Source organism: Solanum dulcamara, chromosome 12, assembly GCF_947179165.1.
Source record: "Solanum dulcamara chromosome 12, daSolDulc1.2, whole genome shotgun sequence".
NCBI lineage: Eukaryota > Viridiplantae > Streptophyta > Magnoliopsida > Solanales > Solanaceae > Solanum > Solanum dulcamara.
The window spans coordinates 58,315,183-58,340,210 of record NC_077248.1 but is presented as its reverse complement, the minus strand read 5'-3'; the positions used below and the strand labels follow the sequence as shown (position 1 = coordinate 58,340,210).

At 35.4% G+C, this 25,028-nt stretch overlaps 2 protein-coding genes across 2 annotated transcripts; one reads left to right on the top strand and one right to left on the bottom strand.

Annotated features, from left to right (window-relative positions):
- Window positions 1–897: 897 nt before the first annotated feature.
- On the top strand, window positions 898–13,078 carry LOC129875494 (F-box protein At4g00755-like). Its single transcript, XM_055950769.1, has 6 exons — window positions 898–1,021; window positions 2,441–2,625; window positions 11,120–11,539; window positions 11,679–11,848; window positions 12,069–12,187; window positions 12,528–13,078. Exons 2-6 carry the CDS (start codon window positions 2,499–2,501, stop codon window positions 12,808–12,810), a joined length of 1,119 nt encoding a protein of 372 aa, XP_055806744.1. The 5' UTR covers window positions 898–1,021; window positions 2,441–2,498; the 3' UTR covers window positions 12,811–13,078.
- Window positions 13,079–13,313: 235 nt separating this feature from the next.
- LOC129875496 (peroxisomal membrane protein 11C-like) lies at window positions 13,314–18,604 on the bottom strand. The gene is made up of 8 exons (XM_055950770.1): window positions 18,378–18,604; window positions 15,259–15,465; window positions 14,815–14,889; window positions 14,664–14,738; window positions 14,496–14,576; window positions 14,323–14,397; window positions 14,051–14,224; window positions 13,314–13,665 (listed from the first exon to the last, which is right to left on the bottom strand). Exons 2-8 carry the CDS (start codon window positions 15,448–15,450, stop codon window positions 13,630–13,632), a joined length of 708 nt encoding a protein of 235 aa, XP_055806745.1. The 5' UTR covers window positions 15,451–15,465; window positions 18,378–18,604; the 3' UTR covers window positions 13,314–13,629.
- Between the last annotated feature and the right edge of the window lie 6,424 nt (window positions 18,605–25,028).

The window sequence follows — 25,028 nt, the reverse complement described above, 5'->3', positions numbered from 1 at the left end:
AAGGTGAGAAAGAGAAAATGACTGAAAAGAAGAAGAAGAAAGAGGGAGAGAAATAAAAGAGAGAGTGTATTTATTACCTTTTACTATTTAGGATAACAAAACTAATGTTATTTTCGATAAGAACATACTCCCTCCGTTTCTATTTACTTGTCAAATATTTTCTAATTTAATTTCTCTTTTTACTTGTCAATTTTGACAAATTAAGAAAGAATAATTTTTTCTACCTATTATATCCTCAATTTATTAATATTGAGTTAATATCTTTGAAAAATGTAGTGAGTAAATATGTTTAAAACTCTATCAATTAATAGGGATAAAATAATAAACTCACTATACCAATCATTATTTTCTTAATAGGTGTGCTAAGTTAAAATATAGCAAATAAAAAGAAATGATTTTTTTAATATCATAATTCGTAATTAATGTAATATAATATATTATTTTATGTAAATGGGCCTAAATAGTTTCACATAGTTTTTCGGAAAAATTACAAGGAAAAATATTTTTTACTAAATAATTACTGATTTTAGCGATACTTTTTATTTATTACCATTTATAGCAATATTATGATATATCTTCTATGTATTAAAAGTGAATTATGTATGCAATATAAATATATTATAAGTGTTTTAAAATATATTATACTTGTTTGATAAGAAATTAACACAATATATTATAAATATATTAAAGTCTGTGATAAATAAATTATCTATAAATAAAAATTATATGATATGAGTTTTATAAATTATTTTCACTAATATGTATTAAAATTGTATTATAAATATTCGATAAAAAAAATAAATTATTATTATAAATAATAAATATTTTTTTAATGTAGTATTTCCCTAGTTTTCCCTTTGGTCCCGGGCTCATAAAAGACAGCCCACCGAACTATTCACGACATGGTTCCATTAGTCATGATGTGATCTATGACATAGTAAAACAGATTCACTGGTAAATGTGATCAAACTTGAGAATATCCTTTTCAGTTTTCCTCTGCGTGGATTTCCAATTGGAAAAGGTAATTTCATCCCTGTTTTTGGATTAGCCTCAGCGTTTTTAGATTTAGTGCCTGTATTACTGTTGGTGATTTCTTTTTCCCCTTTCGTTTAACCGTCCGATATGATTTGTTTTCCTACTCCTTAGTTTCTGACCTTATGGCTTGGTTTTGCTTTTCATTGTTTGACTTGGAAAATGCAAAGAAGCAGGGTAGGAGCTAGCTTGGGGCTAGGGCTTTCATCTAAACTTTTTTTTTTACGTATACAGTAGATGTTGAATCTTGTTTGTGCATTTACTTTTTCATATTCTGAATTTAGTGAAAATTCTGAATCTGACACGGCAAAGAAGATAACTGAATCACTAATTGGAACAAAAGAAAACAAGGAAAAGAACGGTGTTTTCTAAGCTAAATAGCAAAAATAAGCCAAAAGCAGTTAGAAATCCTAACCTATGAATTTCCGCTTATAAGTCATAAGTTAAAAGCTCATCTAAACAGGCTCTAAGTAAAATGGAATCGTGGATGTCTGCTGGATTTCTTTTTCTATCAGAGATTCTCAGCAAAAATGGGTGAAAAAGGGAGTAAGGGCAGCACAGGGTTGGGGAGTTAAAGAGGAGGGGATCAAGGAACGGGTCTCAGTAAAATACGGGTTAAAGGGTAAGAGGGTTTTCTCCCCACCTGTATATGCTTATGTGAACAGCCTTTTATTTTGAGTGCAAGTGTGGCCCAATTTTTAGATGACAACAACCTTTTTGATACCAAAAGATAATAAAGGGCAAACGTGCTCGATTTTTGATAATTGTAGGGTAATTTAGGCCCTTTTTCGTAGAATTAAAATAGGTTTTGTATTATTTTGGTATACTTCTTGTATACGAGAGTATTTTCCAATATTAAGGAGTATATTCCTTACTTGATTAAAAAGGGATGAGGTAGACCTGAAATTACAGGGTGGAAAGTTGTTTAGACAAAGCATACAACTGGTTGTGATTGATGTTTATTCAGCCGAAAATAGAACAAAATGAAAGGTAAATACTTGTATAGATCATCTAGGATTAAGACTTTAAATTCTTATCGTTACACTTCAGCTTCGGGTACTTGTTAGGAATCCTTCTAGTTTGTTGAGGATTTTATGTTTACATAGAGATATATGCGAGTTTTAAGAACCATTAGACAACCCTCAACTTGCCTTAAAAGACATATATGGAAGTGGAATGAAAACTTGGCTTTTGACAGAATGGACATACAAGATTCATGTGATTGTTGCCAACTTAATTTGGATAGAGGTGTAGTTGATTGATTGATCGATCTCTAGCGACCTGGTTTGCTATTTGTCTTTGAATTGGCAAAGATTGGAGTAGATAATTGTCATCTTTTCCTGTTCTCCTTTTCCATTTCTTAAATGTTGATGCTTGTCATGTGAATTGACATATGGTGTTGATTCAGGTTTCGGAACTTGAAGTGCATTGATTGGATTAACTTTTATAGTGGCCAGTCAATCAGAATGGAGACTCGGATTGATTTTGTACAATCTCTTCAAAGTGACATGTCAGTTAATATTCTGACATGTTTGAATGATCCGGTAGATGTCGTCCGTGCAGGGTCTGTTTCAAGCCTTTGGCACCATTTTGGTGAGTTATGCTAACTGAAGTCTGATAAAAGTCATTCTTGGCAGTGACACTTAAAAAAGTATTTCTTTTATTCATAGTAATAACTCCTCATCTTACTGAGTTTCACATTTCCTGCTAATAATGAAGCAGTCTACTGCATCTGTTTCCTATCTGAATATATTTGTTCCCGTAATTGCTGGTTATGGGTATCTGAGGGCCATAGTCTGCAAAAATGAGACCATTGTGTATCTTTTCAATATAGGGTTACCCTCATTTTAATTGATCGTAGATTAATGCTGGAGATGTAAGCCATTTTTGGATTGTGAATTCACAACACATTCTTTGTTTGCAGCTAGACCCTCATTTAGAAATGAGGCTAGAACTTAATCTTATTATGCGTTGATTAATGGTTCAGACTTCGAATTGTGAAAAAAAAAGGAGCTGCCTTCTATCCTAGGCAAACATTATATTCTTGTTTTTTTTTCTGTTTATGTCACTCTGCATCGTACAACAGCGGTGTCATGTTCATGAAGATATTACCTATTATTTTCCTTGTTTCCAGTGAATCCAGGTTTGAGCCTAATCAAGGAGACTCTGGCAATACCTAAATGACGGGATGATCTTGGGGATTTTGCCCAAGACTTCAGTCAAAAATGTAAATGGTCCAATGTAATAAAAAATCTAACTGTAAATGGTCCAAAAAGATGAGCTTTCTTCTCTTTCTCGAGAAAAAAAGATGAGCTTTCTCCCAAGTTGCAAAGGAGAAAACATTATGAAGCCTAGTGTTTTAAAAAGAAATCAGGCTATAATGTTGCAGTGTCTCTTACCTAAGTCATAGTAAAATCACTCTTCAAATGGTTAAAGCAATTCATTCATCTTCCTCTCTTCCTTGGGAAAATTGAAGAAAAAAGAAAAAGAAGGATGGTAATGAGGAAGTGGAGGTCAAGTGGGGCAGCCTATAGGATGTTTAGATAATTTACTTACACCCAAATGTGTAGAGAAATGTATCATTTATTATTCGGTCAATTGTATGAATTTGTGGGCTGTCACTTCAACTGGAATCAATAAAACTTTGTTCCCTCTTACAATAGAAAAGAATGAAAATGCAAATGTTGTTTAACATACATTGTTAGCTGATATAATTAGGTATTTGTTTGCATATGGCACAATGATCTTCTGTCAAGAAGTTTGATCTAGTAATGACCCCCCATGGTCTTTTGGCTAATTCTCAAGTATTGGTGATGTGATCTAACTGAGTGTTGCCTTCCTTGTTGCACGTGGTCTCGTAATCACTGCCCTCTAAAGCTAGCTCCCTCTTCTCCTCACCCTTTAGAATAGGATTCTCCATGGTCCTTTCTACATAACACTCTCGGATAACCTAGAGGACTATCTTTCTCTTTATACACAAACCTTGGCAATGAACACGTTATTGGCTAATAGTTCATCTTCCGAATCAATTACATACCTATAACAGAAAAAGTCAAAGGCCATTGAAGCACTAGAAGAATATTGACCACTGTTTCTAACTCTCTTCAAAGAGCCATTTGTACTCCTTACAATGAAATAATCATGGCCACTAGGTCTTTGATCTTTCATACTCTTACTAAAACATACTTAAAACCCAACTAACTTTCCTAACTCTTATCATATATTTTGTTTCATTTCTTCTGGAACAATCACAAACACTTTTTTGATTATGGATCTATTATTGGAAATTTAATGTGTGATCTCAACATTTAATGTGTATTCCTGAATAATCTCATTTTTCAATTATAAAATGTTAAGCATATTAGTTGCTTGTAAAGGAGGAGGAAAAAGAGCTAGCTTTAGGGGAGGAATTGAATTTGGTGTTGCCAACCTTTGGGCTTAGTTTAGAGTTATGTCTTTTTGAAGATTACAATTTCTTGTACCCATTTTCAATGTGTATGTATTTATTGGTAGTAGCTCTGTTGAGCTAAGAGCCACAAGCTAGGGAGAACTCTTTATGACAAAGAACTACTAAAGAACCAATTCTTAACATGTCTACTACAAGAGCTACATAAAAGATACACTCTCGAAGAGCCTAGGTCCTCACAGTAGAAGAGAAGAAGACTGTTGATCAAGCGCAAAACAGATTTCAAGTGTATTGAAGGATTCCTTGAGGAATTAGAATTACGGCTAATCCAATGGAGCAAAGAACAAGAAAGAATATGAAAACATTACCATATTTGCATAGATGGAGTAAGCTTTGGAAAAAGGAGCAAGACAACCGCCGCGTGAAGGAAAAATCAAGTCAAACTTAGATTAGGTTCTTGGATTCTTGAACTAATTCATGTTGGATTGGGAGAACAAAAAAGGACCATCCTACTATATAAAGCATCACATTGATGCTGCTGTAGGCAAGAAACTACAAAGAGAGAATAAGAGCGAGGTTTTATCACCGAGTTTCTTTAGCTTGAAAGATTCAACTAGCATTGACAAAAAACATGTTCCTATCAAGTGTTATTTTTACCGTTCTTGTTGTGTAGTTTGATTCTTTGTGCTTATATTGTAACTTTTGCATTCCTAGTGAATTTGTAATAGGTGTTTGAGTTGTAAATACTTCTTTGACTGGGTGGAGTCTCGAAAAAAATAGCTACAATTGGGGAGAATTGTAGAGGGGAAAGGTGGTACATTGGTTATAAAGTTGTAATTTAAACAATGGCTCAAATTTAGTGGTAATTTGGAAGGAAAAGCTTATGAGGTAGGCTGTGGTTTTTTCGACTCGGGGAGAGGAGTTTTTTCATGTAAAATTTGTGTTAACATATAATTTGTGGAGAAGAAAGCAACAGGATGAATATAACTCTCCCAGACACATATTCCAAGATAACATCCTAAGGGTCCTTCTAGTCGGTGGGATCCCTCCCTTCTTCGGCAAACTTCCTTTTCCAGAGAAACCTCTTCAACCTCCCTTCTCACCCTTTCTTCCTTCGCTTCCTTTTCTTCATGATCATGGAGAACAAATTATAATTAAAATTAAAGGGTAACCTCACTGAGTTGAGAACTTCAAATGGCACGGGGTTCTAGTGGTTAAAGAGTGTTGGCTGCACATGAGGAGAATGAGCTTGAGCAGAGGGGCTCTATTGTGGATTTGCAAAAGGCTAGGGGAGGCTTCAGGTTTTAAAGGCAAGGCCTGTAAGTCTTGGAGATGTAAAGATATATCTACCCATATTTAATGTTCCTTCAAGCTCAATAAATATGGTAGGTTCATGTCAGTCATCACTGTGAATGAGATGTCGAGATCAATGATTATTTTATTGGAAAAACACAGTCAATGAAGGATACGTGGACTTATTGAGAAAATTGAAAACTTAACATTGTTGACTTCTCAATCCCTTTAACAATGTCGACTCCTAAATCCTTTGTCAAGTCTAGCTCAACCGAATTGGAATATTCTCAGCCTTCTGAAACATTCAAACTCACTAACATGTAACTTGAAATTCATTAAGAATTCCCCCTTGCCAAAAGTGCTAAAAAATTCTAAAGATTCTCTTCAGGATGAAAAAGTAGAGATTTAGGAGGAACAAGTCCTTGAGAATGAGGAAAGTTACTCAAGATATGCGTAAGAATGAGAAAGTCCACGTCGTTGAGGAGGGTGATGATTAAAGGGTCAATGGCGTAGTGATTTAGGGAACTACCAATTGTCCTGGTTCAAGCAAAGGAAGACGAGAAAGATGAAAAATCAATTGATGGATAAGTTAGGAATTAGGAACCTAAGTTGCTCAGACTCTGGTGCAGGTGTCTAATATGGGTGCGTATCTAGAAGTCTGATACTTCATGATCTAAATTTTAAATTCGGGGGTACGGATACGTGTGCATGAATTCAGTTAAAAATAATTCAAATATCTAAAAATAGAGTTAGAGCTTGTTTGGATGGGCTTAAAAAAAGTAACTTTAATGTATGAAGGGCTTTTAGAACTTTGAAGTGCTGAAAGTTATTTTTATAAATAAGCAGTTGAGTGTTTGGATAAAAGTGCTTATGTTGAAAATAAGTGTTTGAATTTAAGGGTTAAAAGAATAAAAAGGGTAGTTTGGAAATTTAGTTAAAATATAAGGGATATAAAAGTAATTTTCATGGTCAAACAAAATGGCTTTAAGCACTTAGGAAAAAAAAGTTAGAAATCCTAACTTTTTATTTTTGACTGACGTTAAGAACTTTATGGCTTAAAGTTAGCATTAGGCAAAAACGTCCAAAAGCTAAAAAGGGATCCAAACGGGCTCTTATATGTTTAAATTATGAGACTTTATGTAGAAAACTTACAAGGTATTCCAAGGAGAAAATCCAAAAGGAGAAAAGGAAATGGACGAACATAGAAATTTCTATATGAAAGCTATTCTATTTTTTTTAGTTTCACCTTTGCTGTCATTTTGATTACAGAAATAATTGGTATCTGTCTTGAATTTTTCTGCTAATTTTGATCAAAGTGCCCAAAATTGGTTGACCAAATTCGGTACGGATCCCATACCCACATCTATGTCTGTCGACACAGGTGCGACACCGAAAGTGAAGAATCTGAGCAACTTAGCTAGGAATCATCTCCAATTATTGAGGTTCGACAAGATTATGTGGTAACCCTCTATCAAGAACAACGACGTTAGAGGTTCGACAAGTTAGAAATCCTAACTTTTTATTTTTGACTGACGTTAAGAACTTTATGTGGTAACCCTCTATCAAGAACAATGAAGCAGACATCACCAAAGAACTTGGTTCCTTCAAGAAAAATATAGAAGGAAGAGAAGAGATTGAGGAAGCCGAGGTTTGGATCAACATGGGTATGCCCTTAAATACATCCCAGAAAGATGTACGGAGAAACATGACAAATGATGGGAGCTCTGAAGATGATGAACCGTGGCTGCACGTAGACACAACCAGAAGAGAAGCTTTAAAAAGAGTAGAGAAAAAGCACATAGACAATAAGAGTATCCGACTAACATCAATGGGACACACTTCATCTGTGGCTAAAAGGAGTAGAGGCAAAGGTAAAGTTGTGCTCGATGAGGCTCTTGAGAAAAAGTAAAAAGGAATGAAAGACAATTTGATGTTAGGGGTCTTGATGAAACTATTGAGTAAGTGATGAGGATGAAGGATGATGCTAATAAAGAGGTGGAAGAAGAAGCTCCTATGGAGAAGGAGAAAGAACTTGTCCAACCCATGAAGTGCTACAAAAAAGTGGTATACAGATTTGTTCAAGGTGTTACATGTGCGGACAAGAGGCTGAAGTAAATTGCCATTTATTTCTGCATTGCAAGATAGCTACAGATCTGTGGAACATGTTCGTCTGTATACTCGAGGTAAATTGGACAATGCCCAGAACCACTTTTGAGGTCCTAACATACTGGCAAGGAATTGGAAAGAGAGGATCAAAGGAAGATTGGTGGAAAAATATCCCTGCTTGCATCTGGTGGACACTATGGAAAGAAGGGAATGAGAGATGTTATGAAGGAAAGTTTAGCAGCTCACAGAAGATCAATTGTAAGCTTAGTGGAGTTTATAGGCCAATTGTATATTTTTGAAAGTTTGATTTTGGATTTTGAGTATGATGGCACTCCCTGGGGGTTTGTAAATCCCTTCTCATCAGTTTCTTGATGAGTTCTTTTGCCTGAATACAAAGTTACCTATTTCAAAAAAAAGGAGAAAGAAAGGGTTTCTGAAGATTCTGGCAAAAGAAAAAGGTCCTCAGAAGGGACTAAAAAATCAGGACCTTCTGTTGTGGGACCTAGTTCCAAAAGAATGAAGAGAAAAGCTGTTAAAGTATAGGTGGAGAAAGTTCTAAAAGAAAGGGTAATTGACCCTGCTACTGGAGAGGAGGAACAGTGATGAAAGCACTTAAGAAGAAGGTGATACTGTCAAGGATGGTCCCACTCACTTTTTGACTCTCATCAAGTGGTGCATGAGGATGAAGTCTGTCAGTTCTACATGAAGTTTAAATTGGTTGAGGGAGACACAGTTGAGACCATAGTGGAAGGGGTGAAAATCTCATTCACCAATAAAGAGTTGGGAGACATATTGGGAGTGTCAAATGCAGGATATGATGAATATGTGAAAAGAGAATGGATTGAATATGGACCTAAGGAAAGCAGGATATATCTGACTTCCAAATTTTGGGAAGGAAGAAATGCCAATGAGCCTAGGGAAGTATTCAAGAGATATGTGGCTCTTGCCCATAAGCTGTTGTTTGAACTAGTGAACAAGTGCATCCTGCCCACATTAATGCAATGGTTGCTAACTGGATGCATTCATGGAAGTTCCTTTGGTTAAAATGGTGTTCCTATCGCTTTATTATCACTGGATTCTGTTTCTACACTTTAAATTGGCTAAAAGGCACTTGTGGTATATTGATCAATGATCATCATTGGAATTAAACACTTCTGCTTTTCGATGATGCCAAAAGGGGGGAAATAAAGGATAATAAACCTGGTTAACACGATGAATAAAAAATAACTTTAATGATCATTGATGACGAAGAAACAACTTGGTTCTTGGTTTGCTACCCCTGAAGACATTGTATGAAAGAACCCGGTAAGAGTTATGACTTATGACTGAACCTGGTTCTTGTGCAAGAAACATATAGATCTAATCAGGTTGACATAACAGTCACCCACTGGGTTGTGATAAGTGGAAGGTTAGTCCTAAGGAGGACTTGGGTAAGAGTACACATCTTACTAAGTCATGATGCTAATCATGAAGTTGGTTTTTAGGGGGAAGATTGCACCTGAGTGCACATGCGACTACAATGATACAATTATGTTTATTATGGGTTTGTTGTCATCAAAAAAGGGGAAATTGTTGAGCTAAGAGCTAGGGAGACCTATGGTTTTGGTTCTTGGATTCTTGAACTAATCCATGTTGAATACTTGAATTGGAAGAACAAGAAAGTGGCATCCTACTCCTATATAAAACATCACATTGATGTGATTGAAGACAAGTAACTCAACTACAAAGAGAGAATAAGAGCGAGGACTTATTACAGAGTTTCTTCCTCTTGAGAGAGAGAGAGAGAGAGAGAGAGAGAGAGAGAGAGAGAGAGAGAGAGAGAGAGAGAGAGAGAGACAATTGGCAATGACAAGAGAACCTATTCCTATCAAATGTTATCTTTACCATTTTTATTGTTTAGTTGATTCTTTGTGCTTAAATTGTAACCTTTACATTCCTAGTGAATTTGTAATAGGTATTTGAGTTGTAAGGGCTTTCTTGACTGGGTATAGTCTTGGAAGAAGTAGCTACAATTAGGGGAGAATTGTAGAGGGGAAAGGTACTACAAGGTAGTCCCTTGGTTGTAGAGTTGTAACCTAAAACAATGGTTCAAATTAAGTGGTAATTTGAGAAGAAAAACCTGTGAGGTAGGTCGTTAACAGTGGCTCAACTTTAGTGGTAATTTGAAGGGAAAAGCATAAGAGGCAGGTCGTGATTTTTTTGACTCCCGGGAGAGGATGTTTTTCTCGTAACATTCTTGTGTTGATTATTTTATTCCACATTTACTTTTAGTTGTTGAAAAACTTGGTTCTTCAGTATATATGTGGCATCATAAAATAATAAGCTCTTTTTTTTAAGATAGTAGTATTTTACATCCAAAAGGGCTCAGCACCATCAAGCAGGTGCTTAAAGAAAAGGTTACATTCACAAAAGAGGATTGTGGGGGATCCTACGTATATCTGCAAACTTACAAATTGTCAAAGGAATCTTCAAAAACCTGTTATCTCTCCCATTAGATCCTGTTTACGCCCAAAATAAAAAAGATTGAGGCAATTCATCTTAATTTTGTGGATGGTAGCTTTTGTTTAATTTTGTGGATGGAATCACTTTTGTTCTCAAAATATCTGAGGTTCCTTTCTTTCTGAACTGTCCATTAAATACATGCTGGAATGCTCTGCAACCAATTCTCCTCTGACCCTCGTCTTCCAATACTCCTCCGGTTCTTCAAAAGTTCCAGAGTAGTTCTTGGCATTGCCCAATTCACCTAGCATACAAAAGAACATGTGCTACAGATTTCCAGTTGTCTCACAATACAAAAAGAGATGCTCATTGTTTTCAGCTTCCTGTCCACAAAGAAGACATCTTGAGCAAATCTGAAGACCTCTTCTTTTTAGTCTCTCATGAGTTAAACAAGCCCTTTTAACTATAATTGAAAAATGATTTTTACAAGGTACAACATTCAGAAAGATATACAAGCGCTTTATTATTCTAAGAACTACATACCATTTCTTATAAGCTGCTGTCCAATTCAATTAATTTATTTGGAAGTTGGAAAATTTCCTGGATATACATTGGAATACCAGTTATTGAACTTGCTGGCCTTCCAGCTTGATAATGCCACATAAATTTCTTAGAATTTCACAGTGACTGTACAAAAATTTAGGGTTAGTTGGCCCTTTGTTCAGAAAAAAATATACGGATGCCAGTTTTAATACTAGGAAGTCATTTGAGGTTCATTATCATTTGGGAGAAGAATGGCCTCATTTTAAGTAAAATAGTAACATTGTGACTTATTTTTTGCAGTGATTACAAATGGGCTTTCCAAGCAACTATGCCTGAGAACGTTCCCTCAGCTTTCTGGGATTGCACGTATAACTGAACCAGATTGGATGACAACAGAAGCAAATGGTGTTGGGTCTCACAATTCCAGTTGGGATATTCTAAAGAGAGACCACAATGTTTATGCTTCTCTTCTTCATGCTATTACAACATTAAACACATGTCAGAGTGAATGCATAGGTTATGCAGTTAGTGCCTCGAGTACAGATAGATTTCCTGGCGAAAGTGTTGTCAATACTTTAACAACTAGGGACAGATATCTTGGTAGACCTTCATACTGGTCAAGTAAAGGAGATGCTGATCCAGATGCCTCTGAGACACTAATTTACAAATTGAAAGCTGATCTCTGTGTTATTACTGAAATCAGTGTACAGCCTTTTGAAGGTGTTTGCTTCTTTTTCATTCTATCTTTCCGTTATATCTCTCAGAGGCCTTAGATGCCTCTCAATTATTTTGATATAAGTTTCAAAGTTTTCTCATGTTTTACTTGATCCTCTTGATTAATATGTAATATCTTATTCAGCTTTTTTCCAGCCCGGCAAGCCTATATACTCTGCAAAATCTGTTCGGTTTCGGTTAGGACACCCCAAAAATTCACTAGACAAAAATGATAACCTGCAAGTGTCTCAGCAACAGCCTGCTGATGACAAGTTCATATGGACGTATACATCAGAAGAATACCCTATGGCACAGGTATTCTTTTATAACTTCTTTTCCTAACAAAGATGGTATCATCTCTAATTTGTTTTTGTTATGGCAAGTATTTCCCACTGGTAGGGCAGGTTTATGCTTATATGTTGCCAAAGTAGTGTAATGTAAAATGTTAACCAGTTTGAACTTTATCTCTAAGTCCTCAAAAGGAGCATAGTATTTTGCATGGCATGAATTAACATCTTTTAACATTGATGAGCAGACAAACTGTTTGCAACACTTCAAGCTACCAGAACCAGTGCTTTGCATTGGTGGATATCTGCAGATTGAACTGTTGGGTAGAGTTCAGAGGCAACATACGGACGACTTGTTTTACATATGGTTAGTTTTCCACTCGTCTTTCTTGAAAGATCTATGACTTCTCTATTGCTCTACCCATGGCAAGATGTAGCAGCAGACATGCGCTTGTGTCATAAGCATAGAGATCCTTGTTGAGGGTTCTACCTATGCTAATTTCTCTTATGTGATTATATGCCGTATATTTTTGACCTGTCTATGTTATAGAGTGCTTTTTATTTTTATTTTGTATAATATTGGCTGGTGATGAGCTTAGATTAGCGATATGATCATTAAGGACTCATATAACCGAACTCAACTGATTGAAATTGAGGCGCAATAGTTGTTTATGTTGTGATAACAGCTGTTTCATTCATATTTGCAGCGTTAGTCATGTGAAAGTCATGGGTGGTCCTCTCTGCCCTGCATTTGACATAGATATCCTCGAACCATCAGGGAAGTTTGTGTTGAAGTACAACCCAGAGGTTTTCCGATGGATGTTGCAAAGCTTTTCAGAAGACTCAAATATGTCTCCAATATCATCAGAGGAAGAAGTGGTTGAACATGTAGGTGTTATGGGGTTTCTGTTACACGGTTTTCATGGGGGGTTTGAACCCATGGTATGGGATGATGATGATGAAGAAATGGATGAACCTGGTGTACTTTAGTAGTATGAAACTTGTATGATAGTCTCTTGTATTTAGTTTTAAAATTTCCACCAACTAACTGTCCACCTGGTGTTCTTGAGTTGTTTGCCTTTGCTATTTGCTTGTTGTAGTTTTTCCCTAATATTTCAGGCTTATATGCAAATAAGCAATTAATTCAGTCAGAAAAAAAGGTGCACATTTGATGTTTGTGCATGGTAAAAGATTACTACACCTGGTGTTACTAAATTGGTTAAGTGATTTGGTAATGTGAGGATGTATATTAATTATTCGGTACTTGGGTTGATGGGATGTAATGGAATTGGTTGAGATGCAAGGTCCAAACATTATAATTATCAAAATTTAAAAGTTATTGTAATTAATCATGGTTAAGCGAGAAAAGTCTATATATAGAGACGTGCATGCATCAATTGATTTAGTGTAAACACTAGTGAATCCAAGTTATTTGTATGATGCAAGTTTATGAACTACTAAGATAGTTAAGTTGACCAAAGAAGCAACTCATATCAAACCTGATATAGTATACAAAAAATAGAATAACACTCTGCCCTTTAATAATTCAATTTACACTGATAGCATACAAATTCTTCACGCTACTTAGTATATATAATTTAAGATGTCTTATTATTTATCATTGATAGCAAGATCTAAGAGACTTTAAACACATAATTATAACGTTCAGTACCAAAATCAAAGATAGAGTAAACAAGGTGTAATTCCACCATAACGTGTTGATAAACTGCTAAAAAACTTATAAACAGTTGAGCATATAAATACTTATTCTGGTGATCTGGGAAATTCTTGAGCAGCATCAGACCTTTATCAGGACGCTTTGGCCTTTGGCTGTGACGGAAGCAACTGCACGAGCAAAATAAGACAATTCAGTATCAGAAGACGAGCTACGGAGAATTGAGAAAGAATTTAAGTCTTTCTTTCGAAAAGGAATCCTACTTGGAAGTTTGGTTTTAAAAAAAAGGAGCATCAAAAGTCTCCCTACTCTATAACCCGTTATAATTTGTTTCTTATATCGGAAAAAAACATTCTTGGGCTTCTATCTCGACTCCAATTGGCTACAGATTCGGAACGTGCATCTAACTTACATGTCACATGTTGCACCCTCAACACTTGACCAATGCTTGGAGGGCACCCCTTTGTAAGTTTTTTTATCTTTTCATTTGCTTAAAAAACATAGGTGATGTTTGAAAAGACGAATGTAAAACTTGTAGTAAGAATTAATATACACCTGATAACATGAAATCAGCGAGCTAACGAATCCAAAGGCTCCCGTTACACGAGGGGTGACTTTCTTTGGTGCCAATTGAAGCAATCCAACAGCAACAACTATATCCATGCCTGCCTTAATCAGGGCTAGAGATCTCTCGTTCGACTTTTGAAGCTTACTTTGATATTGCTCATTCTGCAATAAAAGATTCACCAAACATTACTATATGGACAGAACAATCTACAAGCAGAATTTTGAATAGTAATAACACAAAATGCTTGATATTGCCAAACCTTATATTTATCAGTATTCTTTAGTTCCTTTTCTAACTTTTTCATTGATGTTGAAAGCCTTCCAAGTTCTCCAATCTGGTGTAACAAAGTACGAAAGAAAAAAAAATTAATGGCATAAAACCAAATTTTAGGAGCCATAAATACAATTTACCAATGAGGGAAAATAACATGACCTCCACCAAGGTTGTACAAATTGAGGATCCCATCCAACAAAAGAACGAGATCCTGCCAAATAACTCTGTGCGTTCTTTGTTCTATATAAACAAAAGAAAGTGTGTGACGATAACCTTCAGTATCTTCATAATAAATTCAGGGACTAACGATACAAAGTAACTCGATACCTTGTAAATGCCTGACCTTCCAAGCCAGACAATTTGATCCAGAAATAAGTAAGTTGATAGTAATGCATTTTTCGACTGAAATCATGACGTTTGTTAGCAAGGAAATACAAGAACTAACAAGAAACCAAAAGGATTAAGCCTGATTCTTCACCTTTCCCAACAAGATGAGTGGAAGCGGGGTTCCTGGGGCATTTGGGCTAATAAGAGCATGAAGATCATTGATAAACTGTAGCACAGCAGAATAAAATAAGACGTAATATGAAGGTCGAAATGAGCATTTGGAATAGAAATCTTTCTACCCCTAAAACAGACCATATTATTGTTTTAAGAAAAATTTCTCTTATCATTAAAATTTATTGTCGAAAGACATAATTAAATAAATAAAAGTGTGCTCTTTCTAACAATTTGAGCTTTAATATGAGATGGTCACATGCTTCAATATGATACCACAGCAGGCAGATGTCCTGGGGTTTGCTTGACCCATGGGTCGCATGTGAGGGAGGTGTTGAAAGACGTAAATATAAATTAAAGTGTGGTCTCTAACAACTTAATCTTTTGGATGAGATGGTAACATATGTCAACACCACAACCTGACCTTGAAAAGACGGAAGAGTTTCCTTGCTAAACTAGTTGATTTGTCAACATTTTGGGCAGTCCCAGGCTGTCCATCACTCAGGAATTTTGCACCATATTGTATAGTCCTGCATATCTTGTCCCTTGCCTCTGCTTTGTTCAAATACAATACAGCAAGTGCAAGCTCTGCTCGGGCGGCATCTAAGGTGCTCATTTTAATCTAAGGATACTGCAAAAAAAAGAAGAAAATAAAAGCACATGATTTGTACAATTTGGAAACTAAACACAGTATGTAAAGTGGATAGCTACAAAATGTCATGGCATGTTTAACGCCACATGTTTCAAAAGTTTTCATTTATTTCTTAAACTCTGTGCTGATTCAAACTATATCACATAATTTGAAATAATGGAGAGAGTACTCAAATGACACCAATAATCAAGATCACCTGAGAAGCATGAAATCAGAATGAAGGAAAGAAATCTGAATGCAGGAGAAAGAGTAAGAAGATAAAATTACAAAGCCTTATGTTTACAGAGAAGTATCTTGATTTGTCTCATTTCTGTCTTCTCCATGAGCTAACGCACTTTACTTTACATCTTTTTATAACTGATAAATGGGCTAATGCCGTATGGTTCAAACTCGATGGTTAACGCTCCGCCCACTCTACCCTAGTACAGTTAAATATCAGGCTTTTGTCTGCAGAAGGGTTCGGATCCATGTTGTGCACCACGTATTCACACGTTTCGCTCTTACCTCTAGACATAGCCCAGGCAACTATGTCGCTCGGACTCTTCAAAATAATATCATCAGGTGTGTGTTGGATCCTTCAAAATTAGTGCATTTTCAAATGATCCAATACAGGTGTGGCAACATTTTTGGTGATGAGTCCGAGCAACTTAGTCGGGCAGTAACTCACTCTTTTCCATCATAAGAATCAGTTTTCCCTTTTCACAACATACAATTTAACACCCCTAGTTTTCACAAATTACAATATAATCAACAACTCGCTATATGAATTCAATCTTCACAATCCTCAACCCATAAGGGGTGGTTTTGTTGATGGTTAGGAAGGAAATTATTCATGTTTTAAAACTAACATAGCTAATACATGTTTGGTAGCTTTCAGTTGCTACTTGCTTTGTATAATATTCAGCACACCAAATATGGTGTTTGGTTATTATTTTACAATTCCACATAACAAAGTCACACATAAGTTATGAGTCAATTTATGTATAATTTTATGCCGGGTAGATTCGTAGAAGATGTAAGAGCTAATTACTTCTAATATAAATATTTACAAGGTTATAGTTTCTTGCTATTTTAATATTTTTTTTCCTTGGTTCTTCCTCTCTCTGTTCTCTGTCACTTATTCTAAGAAGTTCTCATTTTAGATTTGTGTTATTCAAAATTTTAACTTCCTGTAGTCCTCACAAATAGCATATGTATTAATAATATAACAATATATTTGTATAAATATCTTATTAGAATTTATATTATCATATAGCCGTAGTTATTTATATGCTTAACTCTCCTGGTCCCAATCTATGTGGCATCACTAAAATTTTGATATTCAAATTTTAAAACTTGAGCCGTGAATTCGAAATAGAAACTTTAAGTTTTTCAAAATAAAATTTATATATTTGAAAACTATGTAGATATTACTATAAATTACACTAATAAACAAACTTAAAATATTTACAAGATTAAAAAAAAAAAATCGATCAAAGAAATATTTGATTGACTCTCAAAATTTTTAACTGTATCACCTAAATTGGGAACGGAGGAAGTAATGCTTATGGTCTGAGGTATAATGCATGGCATATAATCAAGTGGTTCAAATTTTAAAATCATAAGTTCAATAGCTTCTAATACAGTGAGATTACAAATATGAAGAAACAATTTCACTTCATAGTTTTAGTAGCTGCTAATTTAAACAATCAAAAGTTTCACCTGTAACGAATTTTAATATATAATTATATCCAAAAGATAATGCAACACTACATGTATCTAAGGCATATCTCATATAAAATGCATCATACTCAAAAACAAAATATCAAAACTATTAGTGGGGCCAAACTTATTTATAATTTGAAATTGTCATAATACATAAATATGACTCTTAACTTGGCTTCAATTGGCAATTATGATATCTAACTTTACTAATGCACAAGTAGACACTTTAACTATCCAAAACTTAACAAATAAACACATTCGTCCTACATGATATTTTGTGTCCTACATGGCGTCCTATGTGTATGTACTTGTTTAATTTTATACAAGTTTAAGTGTCTATTTATGCACACTCAAAGATGGAGGACATAAATGTGAAATGAAGCCAAGTTAAATAACATATTTATGTATTATGCCTTTGAAATTTGAATACAACTTTGGTGAAATAATAGAAAGAAACTTTAGCTTGTGGGGTAAGGCGGGTGGATGCCGGTAAAAGTGCTATGCATGGTGGAATGGGTTGAAATTTGCAGGCTGAAACAAAAATCCACCGCCCCGCACCATTGTCATCCCTATTCAAGATATGACAACCTTGACCTCAGAAATTTGATAAACACCAACATAAACTCCAATTTCAACCACTCAAGTTAACACCGGAAAGGAAATGCAAGAATAGGCCATTAAAAACTACTCTCTTATTTCCAATTTAAATGTCTTATTTATTTTTGGTTTGTCTCGATTTTTTCTTCTTCTATATTTAGTAAGTTTTTTAATTCCAACATTCAAGATTACAAGATTTACACACGTATTTAATTTAATGTCACAAAATTCAAAACTCTCTCTTTGTTTATTAAATTTTGTGCCGAGTCAAACTTAAACACTTAAATTGAAATGGATGGAGCACATAAAGATCCAAGCTTTTGACAGGTAAAAAGTCGAATTTCATATATTTTTGACCATCTTTACCCTCAACAAACATATAAATTTCAAGTAACCAAAGTGAACATCAGGAAGTAAATACAAGAAAATTCAACTAAAAACTATTCAAACTTTTGATAGGTAAACAAAAACCCAAGAATCAAATATTCAATAGCTCCACCATCAATAGAATTTACGCCCACAAGACAAGAATCTCATAATCCAGACAAGAAATTAAAGAAAGAGGATGTTTCACAGCATAAAGTACATACCTGATAAGGAGAACACTTCTAAGAAAAGTTGGTCAATTTTGCAGAGCTCTGGAAATAGACATGAAAGCAGGAAAATATTAAGTAGCACTATATATGAAAAACAAATGAAGAAGGAGCTTAGTGGTGTAAGCTAAATATAAAATACAAATTTGTAGTGCTGTGGCTGAACTTTCCCCCTTTTGTAATCTTGTGTTCATGATTGAGAGGGTAAGATTGGGAGACACTTTTTGATAAGGGCTTGGTTGGTCCTCTCTTTTTCATTTAGGATTTTTTATTTATATTTTTGTTTTCTGATTGTTCATTCGGTGTTCGATATCTACATGAATCTCGAATAAATTAGGTTTGGACTTGGTTGGTCCAACCTCTTCCCTTAAGTATTTTTTTTATTTTTCATTTGATATTCAATATTCGTATTGAAACACGATTAATTCAAATTCGCACCTTGCAGAGCCTATTCCTAAGGTGACACTTCCAACAATATTTGTTTATATCAAATTACAATGAAAAATCTCAAACATTTCATCATAATTTGTTTTTTGTTTGTTTCTTTAGATTTCACCAAATAACAATATTTGCCCTTCTTTTTTCGATCATAAAAAGAGTATTTTTCCTTCGTCGCCAATGGGGCAAACGAAGGCTAACCTATTCCTTCCATTCAAAGGAAAGAATTTTTTTTTCATGATGGGGGTATTCAGATTGATTAATTGTTGTTGTTCTTCAAAAATTTGTTAATGTTGTATAACTATCACACCATGAGTTGATTTTGTGATTCTATGTATTGCTCACTATTTACGATTGGCAATGATAGCTTATGGTAGTCTACCACAGTGTTAATGGTTCAGGTCCACTGATAGAAATATAAATACTAAAATGAGCTACGTAAGTAAAGATAATGCACACGATTTTACGTAAAAAACCTCTTTGCTCAAGAGAGGAAAACCATGACCTGTCCCACAGGATTTAGCAACCAACTTCACTAATGGCAAAGAGCAAAGGTTAGACTTACAAACTCATGTAACCTAGACTTCAAACTCTTAACCCCTTCCCTCTTGTAACAACTCTATTACAAGACTTGAGCCTAAACAATAGTTTTATTGCCCACTATACCAACTAACTCTAGTTAACATAGACTTTGATAACCACTTCAAAGCTAACTCTAGCCATGAACTGAATGTGATACAATACAAAGAGAAATAATCAATATTCCTTTATATGATAGGAACTGATCTTATAATGTTAAAGCATAAGACACAACATCACAACAATGCAACAAAGAAAGACATTTCTTGAACGACTCGATCAGGTCCGTTTGATGCCTTGGGGAAGTTGTTCTTCCTTGAGAGAAAACAATAGATTTTTGATTGTATAGTCTTGATGTGCAAAAAGCCAAATGTTTGTTGTCCAAGGTTTGAATATTAACTTTGGACAGACCCATCCTAGGTTTCATCTGATTGGTTGTTGGGTCTGCTGCCTCTATTGTTCCTACCAACCACAACAGATGGTGGCAGCTTTACAACTGGTCCTCATTCGTCTGAAATACAATTTGCTCATGTGATTAGGTCGGTGTATCAGGTCTGATAGTTTGTTAATTCATAAAAACCTGAAAGTAATATTTTCCCCCTTTTTGATGATGAGAAACTATATAAGGACCTATTTTGTATTACCACAAACAAGCATTCCCCCTAGCAACATCTTATCATGAACCTTTCCCCCTATCAGCATGCTTCCCCCTATCTCCACTCTAACCAGGTCCTATGGTGAACTTTCCCAACACAAAAATATTCTCTTTTTTGGCATCATAAAAAAAACAGTACACCAAATCGAGATAACACACACGTAGAATAAATTCACGGCCACTGGGGGCAATACTTTAACACGATTAGAACATCATAATGGTAAGAAGTAGGAAGTAGATGAAAACAACACATTCATTACTAAAAGAGGATAATATTACATCATACGGAGTAAGAAATACAAAAAGGAACAACACAAAAATTGCCAACCAATTAGGAAAGTCGAGAGTTAAAGGATTAAGGTATTAGGAGGAGGAAGGCTTGGGGGCAAGGGAATGAAAGAGGAGGGTCATTCTAGTATTGTTGTTAGTGTGAGCCTGAAGTAACTGCTAAGTAAGAGTTTTGATTTCAACAGTAAGACTCTCATTCTGAGCCTTCAACACAACAACCCCTACTTAAACCAGATCCCTTTTTCTGAGCATGCAACAGTTGGGCATTTAGGCGAGAAATCTTTACATCTTTATTAGCCAAGATCACTATCATTTCTTCCAATTCTTGCTTCATCCTTTCCTACTGCTTGAGAATATCAGATACTTGAGACTTGGCCTTGTTTCCAGTTCTCCCTTCAACACACTCACATTCAAGAAGAGTAGATTGAGAGAAGGTTTGCTTGATGTTTCCCTTAATGCCTTTTCCCACTTCAATGCCAAAAATGATCGAAGACCAAATTGAGCAGATTTTTCCATCTTTCACTGCCATTGTTTTATGCATATTTTCCATCATAATGGCTAGAAGGTTGACATTATCAAGTTTGCTGAGAGCCTTCGTAAGAAACAATTAAGCAGAAGATGCTACAGTTCTCCCCTCCGATCTAGCAAGAGAACTTTGTTGACGAACTCAAAATAGAGTTAATATTGACCCTTCAAGAACTTTTTGGGAACCCCAATGCAACTCAACTCCGATAACTTACCAGCTTCAAGTATAAAACTTTGTGAGGGTATAGGCTTATCCACTGAGGTAATTCCCTCCCTAGGCACTCCAAAAATTCCACCTAAAATTTCCTCAGAAATAGGAAACATAATGCCACCAACCTTCGTATTGAGACTACCATCATCAGTGAAGTCCATATTGTAATAGAACTCACGTACCTCTTGATCATGAAAAGTAAGAACATGCCACTCAAACAAATACTTCCATCCCTGAATCTCAACAGGTCAACTAGGTCTCTCATTCTTGGTCTCTCACGAACCTCCAGATCAAAGACTCTGCCACTCAAAACCTTTTGAGCATGCAAGATTTTAATTCTTTCATCTTTGCTCAAGACATTCCCAACCTTTTGCTTCTTGTTAGTCGAACCTAGTCCTTTCTCAAGGATAGGTTCCTCCGCTGTTACAGGTCTCTTTCTCTTAACAATTTCCTTTCATTTCTTTTGCCCACCCTTTGACGTAGCAATACATTTTTCAGATGCAATAGTTGAAACCTCACTTTGTCTTTTCTTAGTGGCAGCAAACACATAATTAGAAATACTCTCACTACCCTTTGCGTTTTTGGAAACGTCAATCACTTTGTCTTTAGGAATAAATTCCTCTTCAACAACTGCCCTTTTTCTTAGCCTTCTCTTCTGTGTTGTTTTTGATTTATTGGCAGCTATAACATCACTCAGTAATTTCTTCTGAGTAAATTATGTGGTATAACTCTTATTAATCTTGGAAGAATCAGTAACAACATGCTTTCCTTTCTCTGAAATAGTAATAAATTTTTTTGGGAACTTCCTTCTCAGACACTGCCTCTTTCTCTTTGCTTTTCTGCTCAGTTTGTTCAACCAAATCAACTTTTTCTTGATTAGGGCTCCCTTTATCTTCAATCATTTCCATGAACTTAAAGACACTATCAAAAGTCTTCTGATTTTTCCTTTTAAATCTGGTCACAAGTGGCAACTCATCCTCATCCTCTTTTTCTTTATCCATTGGTGCCCTAGATAAGCCACTCACATGGGTCTGGTCAAAGACAGGCTTTGATTTTGCAACAGGTATGTTTGGTGATTTTTTTTCAAATCATAGAAGGGAGTTTTGATTCCATCTCCTTGCATCTCCGTTAGACTTTGTACTACCATTCTTCACTTGCTGCTAGTATATTGGACCCAACTGTGCGTTTGTCAGGAAAATCTACGTCAAAGTGTCTTTCTGACATGTTTAAGGATACTGGACCAGGTTGAGATGAGGAATTATGGTCGACTAAAGTTCATTCTCCGGAGGATGGAGAATCAACCTGGCCTCAAAATGAGTAGAAGCCTGTGGCGACGACCCTTGAGATTTAGAGACAAAAGTGTCAAAGAACAAATTAGGGTGATATCATTTTGAGGAGAGGATGGAGTAGTTGTATATATACATAATTTGACCAAAATTTAATTGGAAGAGTGGGCAATTTAGTTTTCGGCATAGGTAGGTTTGTCGGAACTTGAGAGTGATGTACAGGGGTAGATGATGGAGTGTCAACCCTTAAAGAGATAGGAGTGTTAGTTTGCGACACTGGAGGTTTCTCAGAGGAAGATAGATTATGACACATAATTTATTTTCTGGAAGAGAGAAGAGAGAAAGGAATTTTTTTGGAGTTAAACTTGATGCCTTGTATTTGAAAAGAGGAAAGAACGAGAGATAGAAGATAAATTTTAGTGAAGTGGGAGTTATAATGAGGATGAAAAGAAATGTCTAGTCCCTAAGAGTAGCATCTCTTGGGTAATCAGTTTTGAAAAGACAACTGATCAGAAGAGGGATAACTGACACATGGCAGTTTTGGCAGTTCAAAATAAGTAGTGAGAATGCTAACCTATGAATAGGGCCTTGGTCCCTCTCAATTTTTTGAATGTCAATTGCTGAGATATATCTTGCCATTTTCTTCCATTAATTAGATATACCATGTGTGTATACCTATACAAGTATGAAACTGAATTTAAACCACATGTGTATAATAAAAGTAAGGATACATGTGCCCTGAATCTAGCCAATAAAAGGATCAACTAGATCACTTGGTTTGTCAATTTGGCTTGATCATCCCAAGATTTAAGTAGTTCTTTTCAAACTGATCCCTGCTCAAGGCTTTTGTGAAGATATCTTCTAGTTGATCCTCTGTTTTGCAAAAACTTCACACATATTGCCTTTATCTACATTATCCCTTAGAAAGTGATGTCTCACATCTATATGTTTTGTTCTCTTGTGTTGAATTGGATTCTTAGTCATTTTGAGAGAACTTGTATTGCCACACAACATTGGGATAGTATCAGTGAGTACTCCAAAATCCTCCAGCTGCTATTTAATCCATAGTAATTAAGCACAACAACATACTCGGCTTTTGCGTTAGATAGAGAAACTGAGTTTTGTTTATTGGTTCCCTAAGAGATTAGAGAGGATCCTAGAAAATGAGTCATTCCTGATGTAATCTTCATCTTAACCAAGTACCCTGCATAATCAACATTAGCGTATCCTACCAAGTTGAAAGAATCTCTAGATGGATAGTATAGGATCAAATCCTCAGTTTCTTTCAAGTACCTTAATATCCTTTTTGCAGCCTTCAAATTGGACTCTTTTTAACAGGCTTGAAATCTTGCACACATTCCCATACTAAGCGCATCGTCAAGCCTACTAGCTGTCAGATATAGTAGAGACCCAATGATTCTTCTGTTCATGGTTTTATTCACCGTAGGACCATGTTCATCAACATCAAGTTTGGAATTGGTTCCCATAGAAGTATCAATTGGCTTTGATTCTGTCATGTGAAACTTCTTCAGAAGATCTTTGATGTACTTTTCTTGGAATATAGAGGTACCATATGATGAATTCTTTATCTACAATCCTAAAAAGAAGGTCAGTTCCCTCATCATTCTTATCTTAAATTCACTGGACATAAGAGTAGCAAGGTCTCCTTGCATAGTAAACTCGAGGTTGCCCTAAATATGATATAATCAACAAAGATTTGACCTACCAATAGATTATTTCCTCTTGCCTTCAAGAATAGTGTATTATCAATCTTCCCTCTCTTGAATCCATTGTCAATAAGGAACTTTGATAAACTTTCATACTAGGCCCTGGGAGCCTGTTTCAAGCCATACAAGGCTTTGTCTACGTTGAGCACATGATTTGGCTGATCAACATCTTCAAATCTAGGGGGTTGCTTGACATATTCTTTCTATTTCAATTACCCATTCATATTTGTACTCTTTATATCCATCTGAAACAACTTGAATTCCATATATGTAGCAAATGCAATCAGAATTCTAATAGCTTCCATCCTAACAACATGAGCAAATATTTCATCATAATCGATACCCTCTTCTTGATTATATCCCTGAACTACTAATCTAGATTCTTTCCTAGTTATCACTCATTTTTCATCCATCTTATTTTTGTAAACCCACTTGGCCCCTATAATAGTTCTATCAAAGGGACGGGGGACCTGGTGCCATACTTTGCTTATTTCAAACTGGTGAAGTTCTTCCTATATAGATTTTATGCAATATGAATCCTTCAATGCCTCTTTCACATTCTTGGGCTCAATGGTAGATAAAAATGATGTACAAACCACTAGATTTCTAGTTTTAGACCTGGTATGCATTTCAACGTCTAATGGAGAGCCAAGATTATCCAAGAGGTAAGAGGATAGGTGTTTTCACCCTGGATGATTTAATGGTTGTTGATCAGAAGCAACATTTGTCCCTTCGTCATTAGAAAGGTCTCTTCTAGTTGAGCCTGACTAATCTCACTAATGTCTGAAGATTGAGCTCATTCTTCTTCTTTTTGAGTCGAACCAGGTCCCTAATCTGGGTCCTTGTTTTCATTAGCCTTATCATCATTTTCAGTATCATAAGTTTGAACTCCATCATTAGCAACAACATTGTCTCTTCGAATCTAAAGAAGCTCCTCAA

Excerpts from the sequence above, each read along its gene's own strand:
- LOC129875494 (XM_055950769.1), top strand. The coding sequence starts at position 2,499 with ATGGAGACTCGGATTGATTTTGTACAATCTCTTCAAAGTGACATGTCA. Across the intron at positions 11,849-12,068 it reads AAGAATACCCTATGGCACAG|ACAAACTGTTTGCAACACTT; the intron begins GTATTCTTTTAT and ends ATTGATGAGCAG. Across the intron at positions 12,188-12,527 it reads GACGACTTGTTTTACATATG|CGTTAGTCATGTGAAAGTCA; the intron begins GTTAGTTTTCCA and ends TCATATTTGCAG.
- LOC129875496 (XM_055950770.1), bottom strand. The coding sequence starts at position 15,450 with ATGAGCACCTTAGATGCCGCCCGAGCAGAGCTTGCACTTGCTGTATTG. Across the intron at positions 14,890-15,258 it reads AACTCTTCCGTCTTTTCAAG|TTTATCAATGATCTTCATGC; the intron begins GTCAGGTTGTGG and ends GCTGTGCTACAG. Across the intron at positions 14,577-14,663 it reads GAAGGTCAGGCATTTACAAG|AACAAAGAACGCACAGAGTT; the intron begins GTATCGAGTTAC and ends TTGTTTATATAG.